This window comes from Podarcis pityusensis, assembly GCF_964106645.2.
Source record: "Podarcis pityusensis genome assembly, chromosome: 7".
Lineage (NCBI taxonomy): Eukaryota > Metazoa > Chordata > Lepidosauria > Squamata > Lacertidae > Podarcis > Podarcis pityusensis.
The window spans coordinates 36462930-36487199 of record NC_138031.1 but is presented as its reverse complement, the minus strand read 5'-3'; the positions used below and the strand labels follow the sequence as shown (position 1 = coordinate 36487199).

The 24270-nt window shown below is 37.9% G+C and overlaps 1 protein-coding gene across 10 annotated transcripts in view; it reads right to left on the bottom strand.

Annotated features, from left to right (window-relative positions):
• Positions 1–24270, bottom strand: part of ASPH (aspartate beta-hydroxylase) — a 99966-nt gene that overhangs the window by 69466 nt on the left and 6230 nt on the right. For 3 of the 10 annotated variants that reach the window (XM_081013362.1, XM_081013363.1, XM_081013364.1), the window contains exons 2-4: positions 11609–11758; positions 11097–11141; positions 8703–8771 (exon numbers count right to left, since the gene is read on the bottom strand). In XM_081013362.1, coding sequence (XP_080869488.1) covers positions 8703–8771; positions 11097–11141; positions 11609–11758 — 264 coding nt within the window. Of the gene's footprint in view, positions 1–320; positions 2893–2970; positions 5532–8702; positions 8772–11096; positions 11142–11608; positions 11759–13986; positions 14175–24270 lie in introns of those variants that run through there. The other 7 variants (XM_081013368.1, XM_081013365.1, XM_081013359.1 and 4 more) reach the window with 7 other exon arrangements.

The following is a 24270-nucleotide window of genomic DNA, read 5'->3' as shown; positions in this document are numbered from 1 at the left end:
CTGCATCAATTTGCACACACGATTCTTCATCCAGCAGGAGAAATATGCAGATCCACACACACATAGCCTGTAGCTGGATTAGAAATTAAGTTTTTAAAGTACTGTAGATCTAATTATGTAGGATGCTGAAGAGCACCCAAAACTAATGCTTGATATTTTTTGTTCAGTACATTTTGAATGCAAAATCACACTGGTATGAACTGCATCCAGAATTAGTAGACACATTTAACACACATTTAAAACACATTTAAAACACATGCATTTCAGGCATTCATAATCAGTGTGCACAAAAGGTCACTAATGCTCCAGTAGCAAAGTACCTTTGACTTTAGCCTTTCTCTTGGCAACCCCTCCTGGTGGCTCCCCTGATTACCATAAGATGAAAACAAGTTACAAACATTATTTTAAGTCTTTAAGATGCTATACACATGGGGGGGGGGGGGAGAGATGACCCAGTATAAAACAGCACCAAAATTACATCAGACCTTAAAAAAAAACTTATACCTGACTGTTCTGTTTTCTGGAAGTGTTCCATTAAACAAAGCTTTCAAAATAAGCGCCACACAGGTATAGTAGGCCCAGTCTCTCTCATTTCATCAAATATGAAAGCTGTAATTGGTAAGGTCACAGGAAAAGACCTTTTCTATAGCAGTGCCCCAGTAATGAAATTCCATTCTGATGAGAGGGTGGTAAATACATTTTATTCCATTAGACTTTTAGTGTATTGCAATCTTGTTATCTATGGTCTTATTTTATTTGCTTTTATTCTGGCTTTTAAAGCTTTCCAGTTTGGGGAGCTCTTTTAGTCATCACTATCTCAGTTGATCCGAGAACAGTCTCTCTCTCTCTCTCTCTCCCCCCCCCCCCCCCGTGTGTGTGTGTGTGTGTGTGTGTGTGTTTCTAATGGAAAAAAATCAGTAATACTGTTGTATGGGTTTTCTAACTTATGGTTCTCAAAGAGAAAGTGAAAGATGTATTGCAAAAATAAAGAGAATTCCAAATAGGATTTTTTCATTGGTAATTGGCTCATAAGCTAAACTATCAATTATGAAAAAGTGCTGTTTGGATTATGTAACACCAAGTATGAGCAAGCATAAACTAAAAGGATGCTATCTTATGCTTTAATATTTTATCTGTTTCCAAACATATGGATTCATGTGAAAGAATCTTCAGTACCTAAGAATGGAGTCCATTAGTCAGTGGAACATTTTGTGGCCATGTTGCTATAAGACTTAAATTAAGGAACACTTGAGTCACAAAACTTTTTAAATGACTTCACTTTGCAGAATAAGAAACATGATGTTTAAAAAATTGATACATCACAAAAATGAAAGCTTGTTTCCCCCCCAGTAAGAATATCCTTTACTCTTACTAGTTTTATGAATGCTATTTGTATTCAGCATATATTACTGAACTAAAGCAAGCAACATACGACCATTCTCAGGCTATGCCTTTGGGACTGCTGCACAATTGATGCATTTGGAATAACATACCTCAGCTTAATAATCCAAAGTTGAACAAGGTTCACATACTTGCACAGAGCCACTTTCCTATTTCCTTTGTGCAAGTGGGGAAGCAAGCTAGGAAGATTTATATTACATCCAAACTAAGGAACAATGGTTAATGGCTCCAAAAGAAGACCTCATATTGAGCAAACTTTAAAACATGTATTTATATCCTGGCTTGGCAGGAAACTAAAGCTAGTTAAAACTTTCTAAACTCAGATGCAACAGAAAGCCATGTGTAACTGCTGCTGAGGTAGACCAAGTTCAAAATGCTATAGTGAAGTGGGCCATGAACAAATGCAGGTACTGAGCATATAAAAGGAGATTTGGGACTGGTTTTCCATATGAACAAGAGCTGTTACTTCTGAATACTAACTTCTAATCCTAAACATGCCACCTGGCTGCCTTAGTTGCCAAAGTGAGGCAGCTTGGCTCCCTGCCTCAGCTGACTGGGAACAGCTATCATTCGGCTCCTTCCTTCCCCGAAGTGCTTACTGCAATGACCATTCTACCTTGTCACTGCATAACTTCATTATTCAACCAGTTCTCAAATTACAGAGTGCAAGTTCCTTTAGCTGCTGCTTTCCATAGCAGGGTGGTCGTATGATGTTGCCAGAATGAGGGTAGTGAGTTAATACCTCAAGGCTTTCTCTGTCTTTCCTTGGTAATCTGAATACTATTGTGCAACCGTGTGACTGTGTTGATACTTGAGTTTGCCTGTTTTCTTCTTCCCTTTTGAAACATGTACCTGACACTGAAGACATTATTTTAAACTGAAAACCATCTTGAGTGCTTTGGTAGGAAGGTGGAGCATAAAGATAAATAAATTAAATAATAAGCATGGTGACTGAAAGAAGATTTCAAAATACTGTACTAGATATAAACTGTAGATCTAAATTGAAAAGATCCAGTGATATGCTATTAAGTTACTGGTTTCTTTTGAATATCATGCTCTCAAAGACCTTAGCAAGCTGTGAAGATAAGCCCATAAAAGTTAATAGCCTACAAAAATAATTACTAAGTCTGCTTTTTATTCATAGGAGTAGCACTCTGGTCCAACCTCTGCTAGTCCTCTTTTATGAATAAGAAGCAGGCAAGCAATAAATGTAGGCTAGTAATATAGCAGGCTAACATAGCCTCCTCTCCCCACCTGCTTCTTTTTATGCTGGGTGCAAAGGAAAAATAGCCTCACAGAAGATGCCTCCTCCCAATTTTCAGTAATCCCCCTCTTCCCACTTAATCTGGCGTGTCACAGCCTACTCCATTCAGCAATGTACACCTCAGGAAAAACTTTTGTAGGGACAAAGGGAGAGAGAAGTCACCTTTCACCCATCCTCTTCCACCAGCATTTCTCTGGATTCAAACCTATATGATTTCTCTTTATTTCCTTTTTATACAAAAAGCAAAAAACAAATGAACTTTAGATCAGATCATAAACAAGGTTACCTCAAACATGATTGAAGTTTTACCATTTCATCACCAAAGGAATGTGGAAGTGGTATTAAAGGTCCAGAAGTTTTAAAAACATTGGGCAATAAAAAAACAAACTTGTTAACAAAACATTCAGACAAGAAAATCTTACGAATACATTTTTTTAAAAGACAATCATTAATCTAGTCCTTGAAATAAACTCCACAGCTGAACCATTATTGCTGTTATTAGATAACAGAATACAAATTTTGTCTAACTTTTATTTATATGGTCCTGCTCAGATGTTTATAACTGTGAAACCCATTTCCAATAAGAATTAAATTTTAGCCATCAATAATGAAGGGTCTGAAATCTGTTATATTATAGTCTTGGGTCAGCTATAGAAATCTATTATTTTAGAACAGCCTGAAGTTTAGCAAAATAAATAAAACCAATGACATCTCCACTTCCTCACCTTTGCTTCAAAACTGAAACACAATTGTCCAGATTATGTACCCCACCCCACCCCACCGCAAAGAACAGAAAAGGTAACTGAAAAGAAAATGAAATTTCTTGCTGAACATCTGGTGACAAAGCACAAAGGCTATGTTTTGCCCCACAAAGCCCTGAATTATTGGTTGCCTTGTTATGAGGAACTGCCCTTTTCATCAGTCTCAACTAAATAACTTCTAACTCATACTATCAGGTATACAAAACTATTTTTAGAGAAGATAACTCCAAACAAAGGAAGGTACATTCCTTGTAAGCTCAAATTCTTTTCTTACAATACTGTGGTATCCAAATGTTATCATTAATTTATTCCACTGTGGATAAACATACAAAGTATATAACATTTATCAATAAAAACCACTGTCTTAATATATTTCTACAACAGTTATGCCCAACCATTTTACAAGATATGAACTTGCTTTGCATCAGATACAGTTGAGGATGGTCACAGAAATCCGGGGTTCAGCTCAGGTATTTTTATTTGGAACAAATAAAATGCAAAGTGCATCTTCTGCAAATTATTTACACATTGCTGACATAGCAAAGAAAGCAGAAGTTTGTGCAAAATGTAAAGCAGCTTTTTCACATTATGTGCTCAATATTATGTCAGGCAAGCTTTGAAAATCCATAGAACTCTTCCTCAGGCTGTAGACTACTTGTACACTTTACTTAAACACTCACATTTCTGAGCCATGAAAGTTTCTATCAAATGTGCTAATTCTGAGACAAACAGTGCAATTCTATACATATTTATTCAGATGTAAGCTCCATTGAGTTCAATGGTTGCTACTTATAGAAAAGTGTGTAAAGGACTGCAGTCTAAGGTTTGATCAGCAATATCAGATCAAACAAGCCTAAGTATTATTCAGCAGTGTGCATGAAATACAGGCACTAGATTTTATCATACACACACACACACACACACACACACACCACAAAATTTTGCACACATATCTGTTCCAGAAGGTTAATTTGCTCCACACAAAGCTGGGCATGGAAACTTGCTGAACTCAGGCATTTGTATAATCAGTCCCTTCACTATGAGATGGGGGGAGGGTGCGGCGGAGCAGAAAAATCAAAAAGCAAATCTGAGTCAGCCATTCAGTTTAGCAAGACATAAAAGACAGTTTGCATTTATCAGCTTTAATTAGTTGAATATTACAGGAGAAATACATATTTACAGGTTCTCGCTTTCAAAAAATGTCCACTAAATTTTTACAAACAAATCTGCCTTTAAGAGATAAAATAGTATATAAAGAAAATAAGAATGAAAGCTTCATTTCAAAATATACAACACTTGCATGCTATTTCTTTCATATAGTAAATGGATTTACTAACATAACAAATTTGAGTAACCTCAGAATTCTGCTCTATAAGTCTGTAAAAGCATGTAATAAATTATAAAATTAAGGAATACTCATTGGTAGCAAATTCAAATAATTTCAGTAATAGTTTTCTTATTTAATGCAATAGTAGGCAGAGTCTTAAAATATAAAATATAAATATATACATAATTTGTCTATCATGCCAGAATAGTCTATAGTAATTTAACACTTTATTAGAAAGGTGAATCATTTAAGGGTTAATAGTGTATGTTACTACCACAGAGCTTGTGCAGGTTAGTGCTAAGAATACACAGCACAGGTTAGTGCTAAGAAAGCACAAACTGACGCAAAGCCATACAGAAACCAATCATACTACTGAAGACACTTTTGTCTTACCCCAGTCTCTCTCTCAAAAAGGCTTTTTGACAAGTGAATTACATCACATGGCTGATATGTCCATTGAGGGTAAGGGGTTACATCAGGTTTTACCCCAGTAGCCTGTTGCATTTTGATAATTGAACTTGATCCCTGAACTAAAGTCATTGGTTCTGTAAATCCACAATAACACATGTCTTTTTTCCCTGAACCCCTTCATTCTGTGACGTACCATCAACATCATCTGCAGCATCGCTCTCTTCCTCTTCTATGATTTCAAAAGGAGTCATTACATCATAGAGAAATGAGAGGAAACCATAAAACCAATCAGAACTTTCCTCTGCTAAAATATTAAGGACTTCCTCAAGTGAATCAATATTTTCATTATTGCCATCTTTGGTCAAGCCTACACAAGAATAAAAGGAAAGAGAGAGAGAGAGAAGGCAGCAGTTAGGTGGAAAAAGAGAAATTGAAGTAGAAGGATTTAAGAGAGCCTGTTTCATGATCAGCAGTCTAAAACAGTATGGTTAAGAAAATTAGTAAAAAGAAATCTGGAAGTTTTAATAAGCACCCAAGAAACAAACCATTTGAAGAAATTGAAAAAATACTGACAAAGACATATTCCTACTACTGACCTTGCCAAGATGGTTGATTAGAGGCCACTAATGGGGAGAAGATTAAACACATGCTTATGCAAAAAGCACCAAAAGCTGTAGCCTTTCCTCACAGAAAAGGTGCCTCAACAACTTGTATCATTTTGGTTCTAACCCTTTCCTCACTTTTTCAAGTAATATTCTATTGATATTGAGTAACTAGAACTGTACACAGTAGTTCATAAATTGCCACAGAATTATATAAAGAGATTGTGATCTCTTGATATAGCAGCTCTCTAAGGTAAGAGTTATCCCAAACTGGATGCGCTCCAGCCTGACCAGTTTCCCTAAGAAATTTGGGGAAATTGTTCTACAATCTTTATGAGCACCACTTCAAACACTAGCAGCCTGGTTTCATTGTAATTCAAGTATAGCCCCTCTCTTTTGCATGCATGGCTTCTCCTAAAGTGTTCCCCAATGTTTAATAAATCTAAATAATTCTTCCTGGCATTACCGTGTCATTCAAACCCCTCCCATCTTTCCATGCTGCTGGCCTTCTGCATGAAACAGGTAGCATTTCTGAAAATGCCATGCCCCTGCACTTCAACATTCTACTTAGCAAGCTAGGTTTTATTAGAACATCTCATAACCACTTTTAACAGTTTGTTATTGATGTAGAAAACTGCCATCTTCCACCCATTATTTATATGGCAAACCATTCACATTAGGCAGGCGAAAACCCATCACAAACTCCTCTCCCCATACCCTTAATTTGCAAGTCTAGCACTGCCAAAGATCCCCCATCTCTGGAAACATATCCTAAGCGCAAAAGCATATTGGTTCAGTAACCAAGAAATGAGTCCTTTCTAAAGGATTATTTTGTTGTTGTTTTTTCCTTGCAGAATTATATAAAGCAGTGATTGAGAATAAGAAAAACCTTGATCCCCATTATAGCTGCTTATTCCCTTTACTGGGATACCACTGCTGTCAGATTGCATTTATCTTGGAACTACAGACTGAAGAAGAAAGAAAAGGAGAAAGCATATGGGTGACTGTAACCCAAAGCTTGATGTTTTATTATGTTTTGATATATGCTTTAAGCCACCCAGAGTGGCTGGGGAAACTCAGCCAGATGGATGGGGTATAAATAATAAAATTATTATTATTACTACTACAAAAATGAGCAATTAGTAAAATAACCAGCAAGGCTTCACACCAGCAAGGCTGTTTTAGGAGATGAAGAGATAGACGTACCTTGTGTGGGAGACAAAGCTTTCGTTATCCTGCTCATATGAACCAGTCATGGTCATGGACTGGGGAATATCTGATTTCTAATTACATGTACATCTATGAAACAGTAGCATGATCGTGTCTTTACAACTATACAGTTCTTTTTTATGTCAGTTGCAAAATAATGTTACCACTAAAGACTAGGCTCCTGAACCAGTAAATTACTGACACCTGCCCAAACGAATCAATATGCATTCTCTCTCTCTCTCTCTCTCTCTCTCTCTCTCTCTCTCACACACACACACACACACAGCTCATCTTATCGTCCAAAGGTCTGCTGCTCAAAGTTTATGTATTTTTTTTAACATAAAGCCAAAGTTCAGCATCTTGGTGAACAACTAAATCAGTATTGTTCATATTATTCATATTTAATATACAACGTTCTGCAATGTAAATGTTGAAACTGGGGAAAGAATTAATCACAAATAACAATGATAGCACTTGCCTATTATCACTCCATCACCCCTCAAGGTTTTTTTTGGGGGGGGGGGAGTTGTTTATGCTGTATAGGTTATTAGTCAACTCATGAATGGAGGAGATTCAGGGTGTGTCTGAATATATTGATTTCTATGCTATCTGTACATTGTTAAATCACAAGTAGTCAGAATACATAAAAGCAATTTGGGTTAAAGGTTGGACATGATCAAATGAATCAGGTATCTGAAGACACAGGAATATATTTGCCGAGTGCAGTGACACAAACTAAATTTATTAAGTTTCCCAGACAAGCTGAAGATCTTAGAGAACATCTGAATGTTAAATCAATATCCCTGTACTAAAAGGAAGCAACACAGAGCCTTTAAACAGCATGTCGATATAGAATAAAAATGCCAAGATATAGGTAATTATTTTTATTTGAGAAAGGTCCCAGGACTTGTTTCCTTCTTCTCTTCTTCTAGACTTAACATCCCATTTCCACTTCCAACCTATGTAATTCCTCTTATTAATCTAGTATTATACTATTCACCTTTACAACCTAGCTATTCAAATCAGGTGCACTGTCCTAAGTGTCCTTTCCCCTCACGTCTCACTCTGTAGACTGGCCTTTGCAAAGTCCTCATCCTTTTCTGTCTTGTCAATCTTCTGGCTTTTTAGGTACGTCTTGCTACTTTTTCCTCTTGATTTGCCTTATATAGGTCTTCTTTCCAGTTTTACTTCAATTGTATCTTGGGTTATGTGCTTCAGTATGTTTGACAATCAAACTTCACACTTTACATCAGTTCTCATCCCACTTAAATCTTATGCTTTTCTCTTCTGTTTTCGTTTTCATTGCATATTATGACTGTTTCTCTATATAAAATGGTTCCAGTGCTCTTTTACACCTTTTCCCCTGATGGAACTCAAGGCGGCTTAATAGGCTTAAGGACTTTAGGATTTCTGACCAATGTTTCTCAGGAATCTTTTATACAGGTACCTTAAAAAGTTTTAAACATATTATCACTTTAAACATTTATCGTATTAAATGTTTCATACTGTATAAGAAAACAATAGGACTACAGGAATACACTGTGCTGTGCAACATAATTTCACCAATATTAAGCAATTACTGTGATTATTTTAACACTTTGGGCTACTTTTTGTTTAAAAATACATATAATATATAATGGTATTGTGAAATTTTGGAAACCAGATTCATTATTTTAATGCTGCAACAGAAGGTAATGTTTAAGACAGTTTTAGAAGTGTCTACTTGCCTAGCAAAGCCTTGGCATCTTCCACATCAAAATCTCCATCTCCATCAGCATCATAGATCCCAAGTTTTCCTAGAGCAGGGACAGACAGAAAGAAACTAATTCAGTAATCTATTTCTATATTAATCTGTTGAATGTGTGATGGAATGTAGGAAGAAATCATGAGCCTCAACATTTTATAAAAGATGTCATTCCAAAACACAGATGCAAGCTTACTAACTGTTTTGATATGATATACATTTTTTCCAAATAAACAAACCAAACTCCTTAAAATATAGCGTATCTTTCTGCAAATCTGAAATCCTTTTGGATTGCTAAATCAGCACTTCATTACTTGCTAGTGTTTAAGGAACTGTAACAATTTTGTATCTGAAATGACTATGCAAGTCAAGTGACACAATGGCTGTAATCCTGTTCCATTCACATTAGTGGAAGTTATGGGACTGGCTTTCTAATAGGAACAGAATTGCACCTACCAGTTCACTAAATAGTATTTATCTAGATTACTGGAATAGTATTTGTTTAAGAAAAAAGAACTCAAAAATCTACTGCTAAGTGCTACATGATGATTGCTTATTAATAAAATTGCCTATCTAATGTCAAAGGTACAATACTTCATAAGCAGCACAACGTTCAATGCATCTGTTTCAGACAGTAAATTGGTGTACTCAGGAATAATGCAGATGCATGCAACATAGAAATATTCCTGCTGCTATGGAAATTTGCAATTGCTGCATTTGGGATACTGGCAGAGCCATAGCCCTAAACACTCAAAAGAAATTTAGGCAGAAGCAATTTCAATCAGAGAAATGCATGCCAAGCTGGCTGATACAGTAGATTAATTGCTAGAAAATCCTAAAAGTTGGGAGAGCATAGTTTGAGCTCATTTTTTGCCACGGCTTATTGAACAAGGCAGAAGCAACAGTCATGCGGAGAAGAAGCTAAAACAGAGTCCTGCCAAGGTGGTTGCTCAAAGGGCATATTTGTTTTATCCCAAACAACAAAAATCAAAATATCCAAGAATGAAACTGAAAATTCTAGCAACACATTCAATTGTTATACTGAAAACAATATAATAAACCAGCACTATAAGAAAGGAAATCTAGCTATGGTTTGGCTTGATGTCTGAGTTGACAAGCCATAATTAAGAAGATTGTTCTGCTTCCAAAGGCCAATATAGCCAGAGACAAGAGAACAGAGAAGACAGGTGACAAAAGCAGGCAAACAGCTCTAAACCAGTTTGATTGATTCTTTGAGTTCAGCTATGCTATACTCTCAGCTATGCAAACCATAGGATTTGGAATCATGTCTGAACAGAACAGATAGTGATTGTGGGTTGCAGCCAGTGTTAATCCTACTCAGCATAGACCCACTGTAATTACTGGACCTATCTAACTTGGGCCCATACATTCCAAAGAGTATACTGCAAATATAACTTGGTTAAATACAACCCTGCATAATTTATTTTAATGAATTTATTATGGAATCTTTGTAATTATTTAACCTTCCCAGATACTAATATTTTCATGGCTACATTTCAGTTGGAAACAATTACTCATTTCCACATGATGTCAAAACACTGTAATAAATCAGCTAAAATCTGCACCCGCAATTCTAAGCTTTGAAAAGTCACATTTTGTTCCTAAGGCTCACCACTTTAAAAATATTTGTAGTCTGGATATTGGATGCATTACACTTTTACACATAGCCAAATCCTCTACCTTCCATTTCACAACTACATGTGGACTTTAACCAAATTAATGGTAGTTGTGGGAAAGGCAGGCAATTGAAATGTCTTCTCACCCACCTGCATCCCTCTGACTTCAATCCTATAGATAATTTTTGGCATGAAGTGCAAATGGTTACACCATTTCTATTTGCTCTGAGCTCCAACAGTCTCTAGAATCAAATCAAATGAAGCAAAATGCCCCAAAGCAGCTTCATATAGAGATAAGCAGAGAACAGGCTGCATGCCAGGTGTTACCTATATCAGCTTTCCACTCTCATAGGAAACTGGGAAAGTTAACTTAGCCCATACACTTCCCCCAAAGAACACAGAGATCATGCGATCCAACTCCTCCTCCTCAGCTTTTTATTATTTGTACACTTGGAGAATTTGTTTTTTATCAAGTGGTTCACAAATTTGCTTAATAAAGGAGTACCAAAACTCAACCCTAAAAGAAAGAGTAGCAGCTGAATAAGGTTAAAAATCTGAAAACCACTTAAAGAAAGCAAAGATTGAAGGGTATAGCAGAAGATAAAATAATGAAGCCAACCATATTCCATTACAAAAAATAAAAGAGTTACAGCAGATTTTGTTTACTCCAGCAGTATGCCAACAGTCAGGTATTTCAATCCCAAGAAGTATAAGCATAGTTTATTTCTCTATAATCCTACCTTGGAGTACCTCTGACAAGTTATAACGGAAGTCCTTTGCTTTGGCTGCATGCGTGGTAAAAATATAGAAACCATTATTCACATTGTCAAAACCTGAACAGATGAACTACATGATTTACTCTTTAAATCAACACTTTCATGAATATCTGGTGCTTGATAGTGAACAATGAATAAGCACCTGTAATTGTTGAAAGGTTAAATCCAATGTTGCACTAGTGAGGTTTCATTTAGGAAATGAGACTTGGGTTTCCTCTCCTCCCCCTGTGCACCCTTAAAATTTGCTCTTGAGGGTCCCTCAACTCTTTGCAGCTGATTTTGTGAAGGGGGTGCTGGAGGAGACAGGAGAGGTAGAGGAAGTTCAAGTGTATTACAAAAGTCCCTTGTGCCAGTGGAGCCACAGAGCTGGATATGATCCAAGGTTCTTAATCAAAATCCTGAAGTTGCAAAAGAATGACATTTGGCAATGTGAAATATTAAAATTACTTCATTTCAAATGCTGTTGGAATGCTTACCTAGCACTTCCTCGTAATCAACAAGTTCAAACCAAACCACAGCGACTGATGTCCACACTCCCAGCAGTGCAATTACCATAAACCAAGTAAAAAATGAACTTCCAGAAATTCCTTCTTTCTTCCCATTCTTGTTCCCTCCATGTCTTGCTTCTGTAAAATAAAGCAAGTGAAATTACTACTAGAAGGCAAGGCTTACAATTATACATTCCTGCAAATATATTATTTGATTACACAAAATTCAGAATGAAGGGTTTCATGCAATTATTTAAAAGGCTGTCTACTGATTCAAGCCTGGTGGGTTAATTTAAATCAAAGTCATTTAAAATTATCAAACATAAAAAGACTTATCCTTTATTTAAATCTTGTTTCCCATTTTGTAATTCATTATTTGAACTATTTTCCATTATGCTCATGCCTCTTCCATTCCTCTGCAGCTCTGTGTCACCCCTAAATCTTTTTTGTTTTTTAAGGTATTGGGCAAAAGACTACCACATTAACTTGAAGGTAATACACACCTTTTTGGGATCCAACCCAACCCAGAATAGTAAATACTATATTATTTTGTTTAGAACATAATTTTTTATTATGTGCAAGATTATTGATTTTCATGGTGTTTAAACTGGATATTATAAGTAAGATCACAGAGATGTCAAGATAGTCACACAATAAACTAAGAAGATAAATTTATGGACTATGGGGGGATGTTTAAAAATGAAGAACTGCTGACCCCTAGGTTTGGCTACTTAGCAAAGAAATATAATCATTGCTTTATGAGCCCCTATTTTTCATAGGTCCATTAGTTTCAGAAGAGAGTAGTTATTAACTCACTTGTGGAAATAAAGCTAAAATTTCGGTACAGTTATTTGCTGCCCTTGGCTCCTTTGGGAGGAATGGTGAGATATAAATCAAATGAATAAACAAATAAATAAATAATCAGACTCATTAACACATTGAGACTTACTTCTGTGTAAACATGTATAGCAGAAGTAGCCAAGCCTTCAAGCTATTTGTGGATGCCAACTTCAGCCCCAGCCAGTCTGGCCAATGGCCAGGGATGACTGAAGTTGAGGTCCAACATCTGGAGAGCCATAGGTTGGCTGTCACTAATGTATAGGATTGCACTCTACTCTAGAGTCTTGGGTCCAGAAGAAAAACTACAAAAAAAATCCTCAGTCTTTAAAGCACACTAAGAAATTTAGGACTGAATCAAGAAAGTAGCTTCTCCACATTCAGTCTGGCCTTAAACAGTCATTAGGCGCAGCATCAAGTATTATATACAGTAGTTGCTCATATTACAGATGAATATATTTAAATATTTCTGTAGCACAAGTCATGGGAATATAATATAGCACACTACTGGATCCAGCAGCTTCATGGATAGTGAAGCCACTTACAATGTAGAGACCAAAGCAGAGATAAATATAGTATTTAGCAACTGATATTTCATAGTCTATATAAGTAAAAATGATCTCAGCAGCAGATAGTTCTCCCTGAGATTTAGCAAAAACTTAAACTCAGTTTCATGGAAAATGCCACATTATAAACATTTATTTTTGCAATTGTGAAGCACTGTTGACTGCTATGCAAACACATACCACTCAAGAACCAATGTGAAACAATTTATGATGTGAAGCTTTTACTGCCAGCAGCAGCTAGACTCCTCTGAGCTATGCTAATCAGAACCTTATCTTTTTTTCCCTTTAAGGTTTATCATATAACATTTTATAATTAAGAGCCAATTGAGAGCTAAAAGCATATTTTATATACCAATTTAAACTCATTCCAAAAAAACGAAATCAAGGATGAAGCCCTGCACGCAAAAACTGCCAGCCATGTAGAAAGTAGGTCAATTTCCAAATCTGGTAAGCCTTTTCTTTCACCTACCATATGCCTATACAGATCCCATAGTCCTGTAAAATACAGTGCTGCACTTTCAAAGCTCATAAAATAATGTGAAGAACTAGGTCTTCATGAATATTCATTCACCTCAGGTTTAATATGCCCCATTTTCTATAAAGGGATCTCTGTTCATTCTCTAGATTCAAGTAGAAAAAATGGCACCCACTGTCAAAATCTGAAGACAAAATGTAATCCATTTATTACATGAGATTAAGCTCCACTGAACAAAATTGAGATATGCTTCTAATTAGACATGAAGTCATAAACACTGTATATATCTAGTCAAAAATAAATCTCATTGTTTGCATTGTATCTATTTCATAAAGCTATACAGCTCTAGGATGAGGAAATCCCAAATATTAATAATTTTTAAACTATTTAATCTTCAGATTAAAGTTATACCACAATACATTTACAGTTTTGCTGCTCACCCCCAGATTCACAAATACAGTAGGTATCCCAAGCTGCTAGAAGTATACCTGAATCTTCAGCCATGGCATCAGTGTCCTTTATCCATGAATTAAGTAAATCTTAATATAAAAAACAAGTGTCCAGATAGAATCAGCAAAAAATGTCCCTCATGTAAGCCTTCCTACAGCCACAAAGAAAGTTTCTTACAGCCAACTCAGCTAAGGCACGAAATCGGACCCTGCTGCAAACTGCTCAAAAGCTATTTTTAGTGCAATCATCTGCAAGCCAAATGCTTTTAAGTACCCATATGGAAACCCAGTGCTGACGACAATCAAATTTGCCCCCTCCTACTAACAAAGCATCCTGGATCTTTTCTGTCTCATTTAATCTCTAAACACCAACATACCAGAGACGCAAAACAGAACAGATTTTAAAAAATGATTGCAGGAAAGCATGCCTCAGTGACTAAATTCTAAGAGCATTAAACCTTCTGTACAAACTCAAACAAAAGTCAGGACACAAAGCTTGTCTGTGCAATTTGGGCAACAGCCACACACATTTACATGATGCTGACAGTCAGCCATCGGATGACTTTTGGGTGCATTTCTAGCTATAAACTTGACACAATTGTAGTCCACAATTACAGAATGGCACTAACACATGTATTATGTACTACTAAGGATGGTGTGTCACTGGCAAGAAAGAAAGACACATGCAGCTAGGCTGCCTTCTGTTTTTTTTGTTTTTTTTTAAATGATATTTATTAAAGTTTCACAAAAATACAGAAAACAAAGAAAAAAGTGTAAATTACAGCAAAAAAGCAAAAAGTAAGAAAAAACATACAAAATAAAACAGTTAAAAAGACAATGCCTTCTGATTCAACATTTGCAAACCAAGCTTTGAACTGGAAGGTAATGGCGTTTGGTGAAAGACTAATATTTATAAACATGCTTTAGTTTGTAGCTCTCCTCAAGCAGGAAATATTGTCAATAGCCCCTTTTCAATTTTTCGAAAACTTCCTTCTGATAGCTTTTTAGAAAGCATTGTGTAAACATTACATTACACACACACACACACACACACACACACACAACCCCCCCCCCCCCAGCTAACTTGTTGAATTCTAGCCCAAATAATAAAGACTGTTGGCATTTTTGGAAGATTTGCAGGCTTGAATTCCGATGTGCTTTAGGAGAAGAGTGTTTCACAACTAAGGAGTGAATAATTTGCCTACATGCTAATGGTAAAGAGCAGCCAAAGAATGCCTATTAAATAAAAAACCCTTTCATTCTCAAAGAAACTACATTCCACTACACAGCTGAGTAGTTCAAAAGTGACAGCACCATGGGACCAACCCAGCTTCCTGTAGGGCAGGGTGCAATAGCTCTGAGGCAAAACCTGCCTGCTAATGCCTCAACAATTCTCTCCTCAGGAAGCTATGGCATTTGTTTTCTAACAGCCAAATCTAAATATGTTAGAAAAAAGGTACAAAAATCCCATTTAGCAAATCTACCTAAACAATAATACTATAATCCATACATGCATATATTTATTGACTGTAGATAAACTGGACCCGTCATCAATGTGAAGTTCAGAACAATTTTACAGAGAAGAACAGCAACTAGAAGAAAATCAGTTGAAGCAACTGCACTATACGGCTGCAGCATGTTTTTTTGGTAAGAACTGAGTAAAACGTTAGACCTTTACTAGTGTGATTTGGCTATGCATACACAAGGAAACAGGCAATAAATCAATTTATTATGAATAAGTTAATAAATGGCTCAGTTAATTTAATTGAGTCATTAAGTACAAAAGAGTAGTTAACGATAATATAGGTCACAGAGTGAGCCAAATAACTTCATTTATTAAATGCCACTCCTTGTAAAGAAAAAAATATTGAGATAGCTAGCTGGCAGCTATACAGTTTTCACAAGGTCCAGCAAACAGCCAAGGATATCAGGGACTCCAGTTTTCAATGGTTCGTTCCTAAACTTAGGCCTAGGGATGGATGAATCTGTCAATTTTTAAATCTTAAGTTCAGCTCACCACATTTCAGTAACAGTTTGCAATTTTTTATGTTAAAGTCATGAAAATGTAAATCAACATTTTAATGTGCATTTCTCCTAAAATGCACTTTGCTAAGCAATTTTCCTATTGTTATATTTTATTCTCACTAGCATACTTATTATTATGCACATGTTCCCACAATATGTAGGTTCACATATTGTTTCAGAGAGTGGAAATTAGGTAGAGTCACATTAAATGTGAACTAAACTGAATTTCTCTCCCATACCTTATTTAGGCCTCAAAGCCCTCTTCAGGAACAGAAGGAAGAATTCAAGACCAACACTAGCCCCTGAAACTCAAAGACAGCATAAACTCTCTTGACTGGTCAACACCTTTGTGTTTTGCATTTGGGGAACCAGCTTCCAACTTGCCTGACTTTAGCTCCAGCTGATGGCTTTTGATTCCCCTCCCCCCAGCAGAAGGGCACAACCTGCAAGCCTAGATTCAGGTATGGCTCTAGTCTAGTCATTACACAGGAGAATATCCAGACAAACTACTGCTTTAAAAATATCATGTGAATCTCACTGGTTTCTGTGCATGAAGCTAGTGTAAGTTTTATAACCACCCTGTGTAAGCTGCAGGAAACTTTCAGCATGGTGCTGTTCTACATGATACCCAAAACATCTGAAAACTCTTTACCACATCTGTCAGCTCACATTGTGCAGCACTTCATCACTTAGGAATGTGCAATGCTAATACAAAAATGCCTCATACAACTGGGCAACCACAATTAGTACAGTCTTTTTAAACATTACACCTGCTACACAGAGAACAACCATAAAGGTTTTCCATGGCTATAACACTTTCTACAAAAACTTAACTAGGGGCATGCAGCTACAGTGGTACCTCGGGTTACAGACGCTTCAGGTTACAGACGCTTCAGGTTACAGACTCCACTAACCCAGAAATAGTACCTTGGGTTAAGAATTTTGCTTCAGGATGAGAACAGAAATTGTGCTCCGGCGGCACGGCAGCAGCGGGAGGCCCCATTAGCTAAAGCGGTGCTTCAGGTTAAGAACAGTTTCAGGTTAAGTACGGACCTCCAGAATGAATTAAGTACTTAACCTGAGGTACCACTGTATATTTTATGGGTTCTACCTTTACAATTCATAATCAATATAGAATTACATTTTGACCTTGGGAGTTATCTTGGGGATAGTTCAAGTACAGTGGTACCTCTGGTTGTGAACGGGATCCATTCCAGAGGTCTGGCTGGATCCCAAGGTTTTCACAACCCAAGGAGAAGTGGTAGACTGCTTCTGTGCACGCACATGCAGCGAAACACTTCTGGGTTTGCTGCTTTCGCAACCTGAAGTTTACATTACGTAACCCAAGGTACTACTGTGCTGTCCTATTGCCTCACTAGGTAACAACCCCTCATTTGAAGCACCTCTAACTTCTACTGCAGCATTGAGGAATGAAACATTTAAGCTGAGGATGGTTACAAAGACATGGTCTCTATATATTCTCTGAGATGCCACAATTTCAAGCAAGCAAATACTACAGGCAGCTCTGAACCTTTAGCCACCCCTCATATATGGGAAGAGAGGATCCCATAGACATGGCATGTAAAAGTCAAACAGCCATTCCCCCATAGATGTCTCAAAGCAAGTAAAATTATCAAGTTTTCCTATGAGAAACTGACTCCTGTAGAGTTCCTGAATAGGCAGGAGTTTCTGAATAGGTTTCATTTCAGAATATTGTCAAGATAACCCATCTCACACAATAATCAACTGGCCAGAAGTAGTTAGCAATTTCAAAATTCAAATTCTGAGTTATTAAATAGGTGGGATGAGCATTGGAGGGGGAGATCCCTCTCCAGATCTGTCACAGAAGTACTAAAACATTTGGAACCTTTTTTGTTAGGGGAAAAAGCAGAGCTAAGGGAGAATTCTTCATATAATAGTATAAAATGGAGAAAGACTGACAAAGAACTCAAGGTCACCCAATGAAATGAAATCTCCTGACATTTTCCAGAACAGGTTTGTATCCAAATAATGCACTGCATTAGTGAAATGACTTTTCCTCATGCAATTAAACTTCCCATCCTCCACTGAAATCTGCCCATCAAAGAATAAAAGCAGGGGATCTACAGAAATTGTCAGATTCTTTTTATTGGTATTTTTAGGGAGGGGTCCTTGGCAGTAACAAAAACTCTTGGGGGCAGGGTACGGTCCACCCTCGTTGCGTCATCTTAAAAAGTACTTTAAAAGTGGTTATAGATGTTGTCACAAAGACTACTTGCATTTCATGGGACAAAGCATCACTGTCAATGGAACAAAGTGATTACAAATTAGCTGTATAAAAGCAGCTCTGTGAAGAGAATAAATGACACAATAACCCCTAATCACATAGCTGCTCACCTCTTGTGATATTTGTTCATCAATTAATCCAGAGAAGTAACTCAGGCAAAAGGCTGGAAAATTAATTAATAAAAACACACTAAAAATCATTTTATCTCAATTTTATCACTCGTTCCAGTTCATAAAATACATACATTTGTTTGAAAAGTTGTACTTAGTCAATAGATTACAAGGGAGAAAAATCAGATGAGAGCCAATGTGGCGTTTGTAGTATTCAGAGTACTGGAACAGGGCCAGGGAATCCAGGGTTCAAATTCCCACTCAGACATAAGGCTCACTACATTAACTTGAGCCAATTGCTGTCTCTTAATCTAATACACCTTGCAGGATTGTTGTAAGAGTAAAATGGGGAGCTCTTTGGAGGAAAGCTGTGATATAAATGTAATAACACATTTCATTTCATTTTTTTAAGGAGATGGTATAATGATAATTTAAACAAGTCTCAAGCAGGATAGAAGTACTACTGTTACTACCAGACATTGATTCAAGGCCAAGTATAATCTGTACCAACCAAAGTCACACAATTCATTTTAAGAGAATTAACAGAGTAAGCTATATGGATGGAATACAGGTGATTACAGATGCAAGACTGTTTGTAGATGTGAGATAGTGGGTCTTGAAGATAGATTGAGGGTGCAACAGGTGCTATATTCAAGTAGTTTTTCTGCTCCTGCTGCTACTTCCATTCTTATGAAGCCATGTTTCCTATTCTATCTATAAATCGAACGGAAACAGCAACACAAACTCCACATACTCTACAAAGCTGCCAGGACAAAATTGAACAAAACTGGCACCACAGACTATGAAGAAGCTGAAGAATAATTTGCACTTAACACTGAAACCCAAGTACTCCTAGTACTATATAGTGTGCTTTAAAAGAGGAGAGCAATGCAGGCCTCAAAAAATACCCCAGCACATGGCTTTACAGAATTCTCATTTTAGTTAAAATCTCTAGGTAGTAACTGATCAGATGCTTGGAGGCTGTGGCTGGATGGTTATGTGGGAGCCGGTTGAAGTTAAATCCTTCGAAGACAGAGGTCCTCTGGCTGGGACGGGACGATATGGGATTGAGGGGGCAACTCCCATCTCTTGCGGGGGTGCAATTAGTGCCAGCACCGTCCGTTAAGAGTTTGGGTGTAATCTTCGATACCTCCCTCTCCATGGAGGCGCAGATTGCAGCTATAACAAAGGCGGCATTTTTTCATCTCCGCCAAGCTAAGCAGTTGGCTCCTTACCTCTCTCGCCCTGACCTAGCCACTGTGATCCACGCGACGGTCACCTCCAGACTGGATTATTGTAACTCGCTCTACGTGGGGCTGCCCCTGAGACTGACCCAGAAACTCCAGCGGGTGCAGAATGCCGCAGCGAGACTCCTTACGGGGTCTTCGCTGCGGGATCACATTCATCCGGTGCTATACCAGCTGCACTGGCTCCCGGTGGAGTACAGGATCAGGTTTAAGGTGCTGGTTTTAACCTTCAAAGCCCTATACGGCCTAGGACCCTCGTATCTACGGGACCGCCTCTCCTGGTATGCCCCACAGAAGAACTTACGGTCTTCAAATAAAAACATCTTGAAGGTCCCAGGCCTCAGAGAGGTTAGGCTGGCCTCAACTAGAGCCAGGGCTTTTTCGGCTGCGGCTCCAACCTGGTGGAACGCTCTGTCACAAGAGACAAGGGCCCTCCAGGACTTGACATCTTTCCGCAGGGCCTGCAAGACAGAGCTGTTCCACCAGGCCTTTGGTCAGGGCGCAGCCTGACTCCCTCCTTTGGCAATCTTTACAATACTTTAGTTTATGGTTGCCATCAATTTTGATTTTAATTAATTCTTTGATGTTTTTATAATGTTGCACTATTTTAGTGTTGTTAGCCGCCCTGAGCCCGGCTTCGGCTGGGGAGGGCGGGATATAAATAAAATTTATTATTATTATTATTATTATTATAGATGGGTTTTATCGAGACATCAGATCTCAGTCGTCCAGATTTAGTACATATTCATGTTCTTAGAGCAGTTTAGGTTTACGTTGGGCCTCATCCTCCAGTTGAATGCAAAAGCACTTATATTCTGTCTACCTTTTAAAAAAATATTTATATACCACTCTTCATCTGTAATATCAGAGCAGTTCACCAAAATACAATAATAAAACAACACTTTAAAACAATAAACCACTGTAAACTTCCACTCACTTTAGCCAGCAATATACATTATTCCAAGCTAGGAATTAATCACATGCAAAGGCCTGAGTAAATAGGAAGGTCTGGAGCAGATACTGGAAGCTCCTTTCAGATGGGATGGAGCTCTATAGAGTAAGCACCAGCACATAAAAGGTCTTCCCTCTGCATGCTGCATACTGTGCCTCAACTAATGGCAACACCATCAAGAAAGAATACATAAGATATTTTGTATCAGGCATGACCAACTCCCAAGAGACTGTAATCTACTCCCAGTATTAAAATTTTTTAGCAGTGATCTACCCATTGTCATTGGAGGGAAGAGGTGTGTGCATGGGGTGAGTGGATTGCCCAGAGTTGTTGAGCAATCTACCAGGATCAGCCGGAGATCTACGGGTAGATCGCGATCTAACGGTGGGACATCCCTGCAATATTTCATTTTGCTTTACAGTGGGGGCTGATAGATTCATCACTATCACACTATGAATACGAAGAAAGCCTGATCAGGCAGCCTGCTTAAAAGAAGGCCAAGCAGGAAAGACAGGGACACACATAAAACTTAAAAGGGCATTTCAACACTACCATTATTTTCTTTCTATGCTCTTTTGCATTCATTATCTGTTTCCCATTGTTGCAACATGAGTAAAAGCTGCAATCCTAATAGCTCTATGAGATAAGAGTCCTGTCTGATCACATAATTAAATATTATTTCCAAATCCTTGCTTAAGGGAGAAAAGGGGTAAATTGCATAAACAGCCTATAGGTTTGACTTTTGTCAGACATAAAAGTTTGCTCAATCTGGTCAATGCCTTATTTAATGCCTTATTTCTAACACATCACCATGATTGTGTGGCATGCAAGGCGACTGCAGATATGTTCAAACCTATTCATTTCACAAGAACAAAATGTGTGAACTTAGCAATTTTCAGTTGTGAAGGTGTGCTTATACAACCTGAAACAGGAGCTTTGAACTCCTGCTCAAGCAAAAACATGGGAGGAGTTTCAGGAGTGAGGGGTGGGGGAGAGACCTGCCTCTTTTCAACCCCTCCCCCCAAGCATTTCTTGCTATGTTAAAAGGATCAGGTAGCAGGTGACAGGAATGGGGATGAGACTCTGGCAAGCCAAAGCCATGGCCTATCAGAGTAGACAATTATGGGTGAGATGGACAAATTGTCTGACCTAATAAAAGGCAGTCTATGCTGCATTTCAATTATTATCTCCAGTTGCTTTGGGACTGCAGAGCAGACAGGAAGCACTCTGACCTTCGTCACTGGCCAGGGAGTCAAGGGCTACTGGGAGGCAGTACACCCACCCAGCCCCACCAGAAGAATACTGTTATGTACTGAGCTGAATCCTAGAACAATAGGATCCAGAATGCAGCAGTCTGATTGGTCCGCAGGAACCACCCAATCCAGCTCCAGGTGGAAGTGAATCAGCAACCTGATTGGCCTGCAGGAGCAGCCAATCAAGCTTCTGAAGGAGGTGAATCCACAACCTTATTGGCCTACAGGAGCAGCCTGGAATTAGCCAATCACATGGGGCCCATTGTGTAAATAATGTGTATATATATAGCTAAACGTTTTGGGGAAAGTTTCATTCTTTGCTACTATGAGCTGAATAAAGAGCATGAAATTCACACTCGACTCCGAGTATATTTCAAATACCATGGCAAGAAGACACAGTTTGAGCCCAACCGTCAACTAGAGGAGCAGCAGCTGCAGTAGTGAGTTTGTTTCCCCACTCTACCACAAAAGAACACTCTGCTTCAACAGCTAGTTGTACCGAGACTGCAGAACTGAAGGCAGCTATGTGCTGGGCAGTGTGTATATTTGTGACTTTTTGGTGATGGTGATTCTTTATTATTACAAGCAAGTGCCTTAAAAATCATTTGATTAAAAGGCAGAGTATAAATCTTCAAAATAATAAATAAGTTAAAAGTAGAATTCTATTGCTGATTATTTTCTTGTTCATTCCAAAACCACACCACTCATTAGTAGTTTTCTTTCAATGCAAGCATTTAACAATTGAACAAATATTTAACACTGCAAGTAATATTTTCAGGAAAACTAATACAACTACTTCAAGATAGGTTTAAAAAGAATTATAAAATGATGCTTTTCTTTTCTCCAGGGCTGGAAAATCAGATAAACCAATCACCATTTGCCTAAAGTTGTTTGGAAAAATGTGTTGGTGATTAGAAATTTGAATCTTTTTCATGGCTAGGGCCTCTAGTGGTAGCATCTATGAATTTGAATGATTTCCCAGCCCTAGATCTCTCATTTCACAGCATTTTAAAGCACACAAACAAAAACTTCTCATGCAGCAAATCAATCCATCAGTGTGGTTATAAAATAAACAGTGTTATCAGTCACAGCAATCGTCACACTTTACCAGTATATGATGTTCATCAGGGAACAATCACCTTGGTGCAAGGAAAACATTGCACAAATGGCCTATAATGAAGAATCCAATAAACCATTAGCATGAGATATACTTCATTGTTCAAAATAAAAAATAATAATAATATATTCTATAGTATTTCTTCAGAAGTGAAAAATCAGAGAAATATCAAAGTGTACATTGTTTCAGAAGGGGTGTAAGAAATTGCCAAGAAAAGATACGTTTTGTCTAAAGTCCAAGCGGCCCTTCCTCTTTGCATAGTACGTTTGTTCTAAAGGTATGGGCAAAACTGAGCACAGTAAAGCTGTATGCCACCATTATATTTAATGAATGTTGGTCTTAGTCTTGCTTTAACAAAGTAAACTGTGAGAATGCCACATTATATTGCAGAGAAACTTGATATACTTTACTAGGAAAGCTAACTACATGGTGAGACTGGATGACGAGAAGCCTTGCAAGGAGTTAAGTGGTGGGTGGGTGTGGAGACCAGAGAAAGTAGAGGAGAATGGAAAGCACAAAGAATTAAGAAGTGCAGGCATTTCTGCTTCTTATGTCCCTCCATTGTACAAACTGTCAATTTATCCCTACTCTGTGCATAAAGACCTGTCCTCTTATCCCATGACTGCTAAACTTACTCAGGATACCTAGGTGTTTGAAACTCTAAATACACAGATGGTATCTAAGTTCTACTCAGAGGAGACTCATTAAAATTAACATATTGAAATTTCCTTTATCATACACTTCAATGGGTCTAATCTGGATAGGGTTTACTCTGAGTAGGACTAACACTGGCTAAAACCCAATGTCTACTTAGTCATCCTTATTCACTCAAAAAAATACTAAAAAGTTAGTGGGACAGGACTTATCTTTGTGGAAGCCATGGCCATTTTTCAGTTAGACCTGTAAGCTCACAGAGACTGTGAACAGTTTAATTACGTTGTGTGTGTGTGTGTGTGTGTGTGTGTGTGTGTCTATATAACAGAATGATAATATGACATAAAGCAGTCTACTCAATTATATTCTAAAATCTTCAATAGTTTGTTACCAGCACATACAGGCACACAATGGTATCATCAATGTGGGAACACTGAAGAAGGCAGGTATAGGATGGATGGGTGAAATATGCCTGAATGCCCTGTATGCCACCAAATCTTGGCCATGTTGGGCTTTGTTGTTGTTTAGTCGTTTAGTTGTGTCCGACTCTTCGTGACCCCATGGACCAGAGCACGCCAGGCACTTCTGTCTTCCACTGCCTCCCGCAGTTTGATCAAACTCATGCTGGTAGCTTCAAGAACACCATCCAACCATCTCATCCTCTGTCGTCCCCTTCTCCTTGTGCCCTCCATCTTTCTC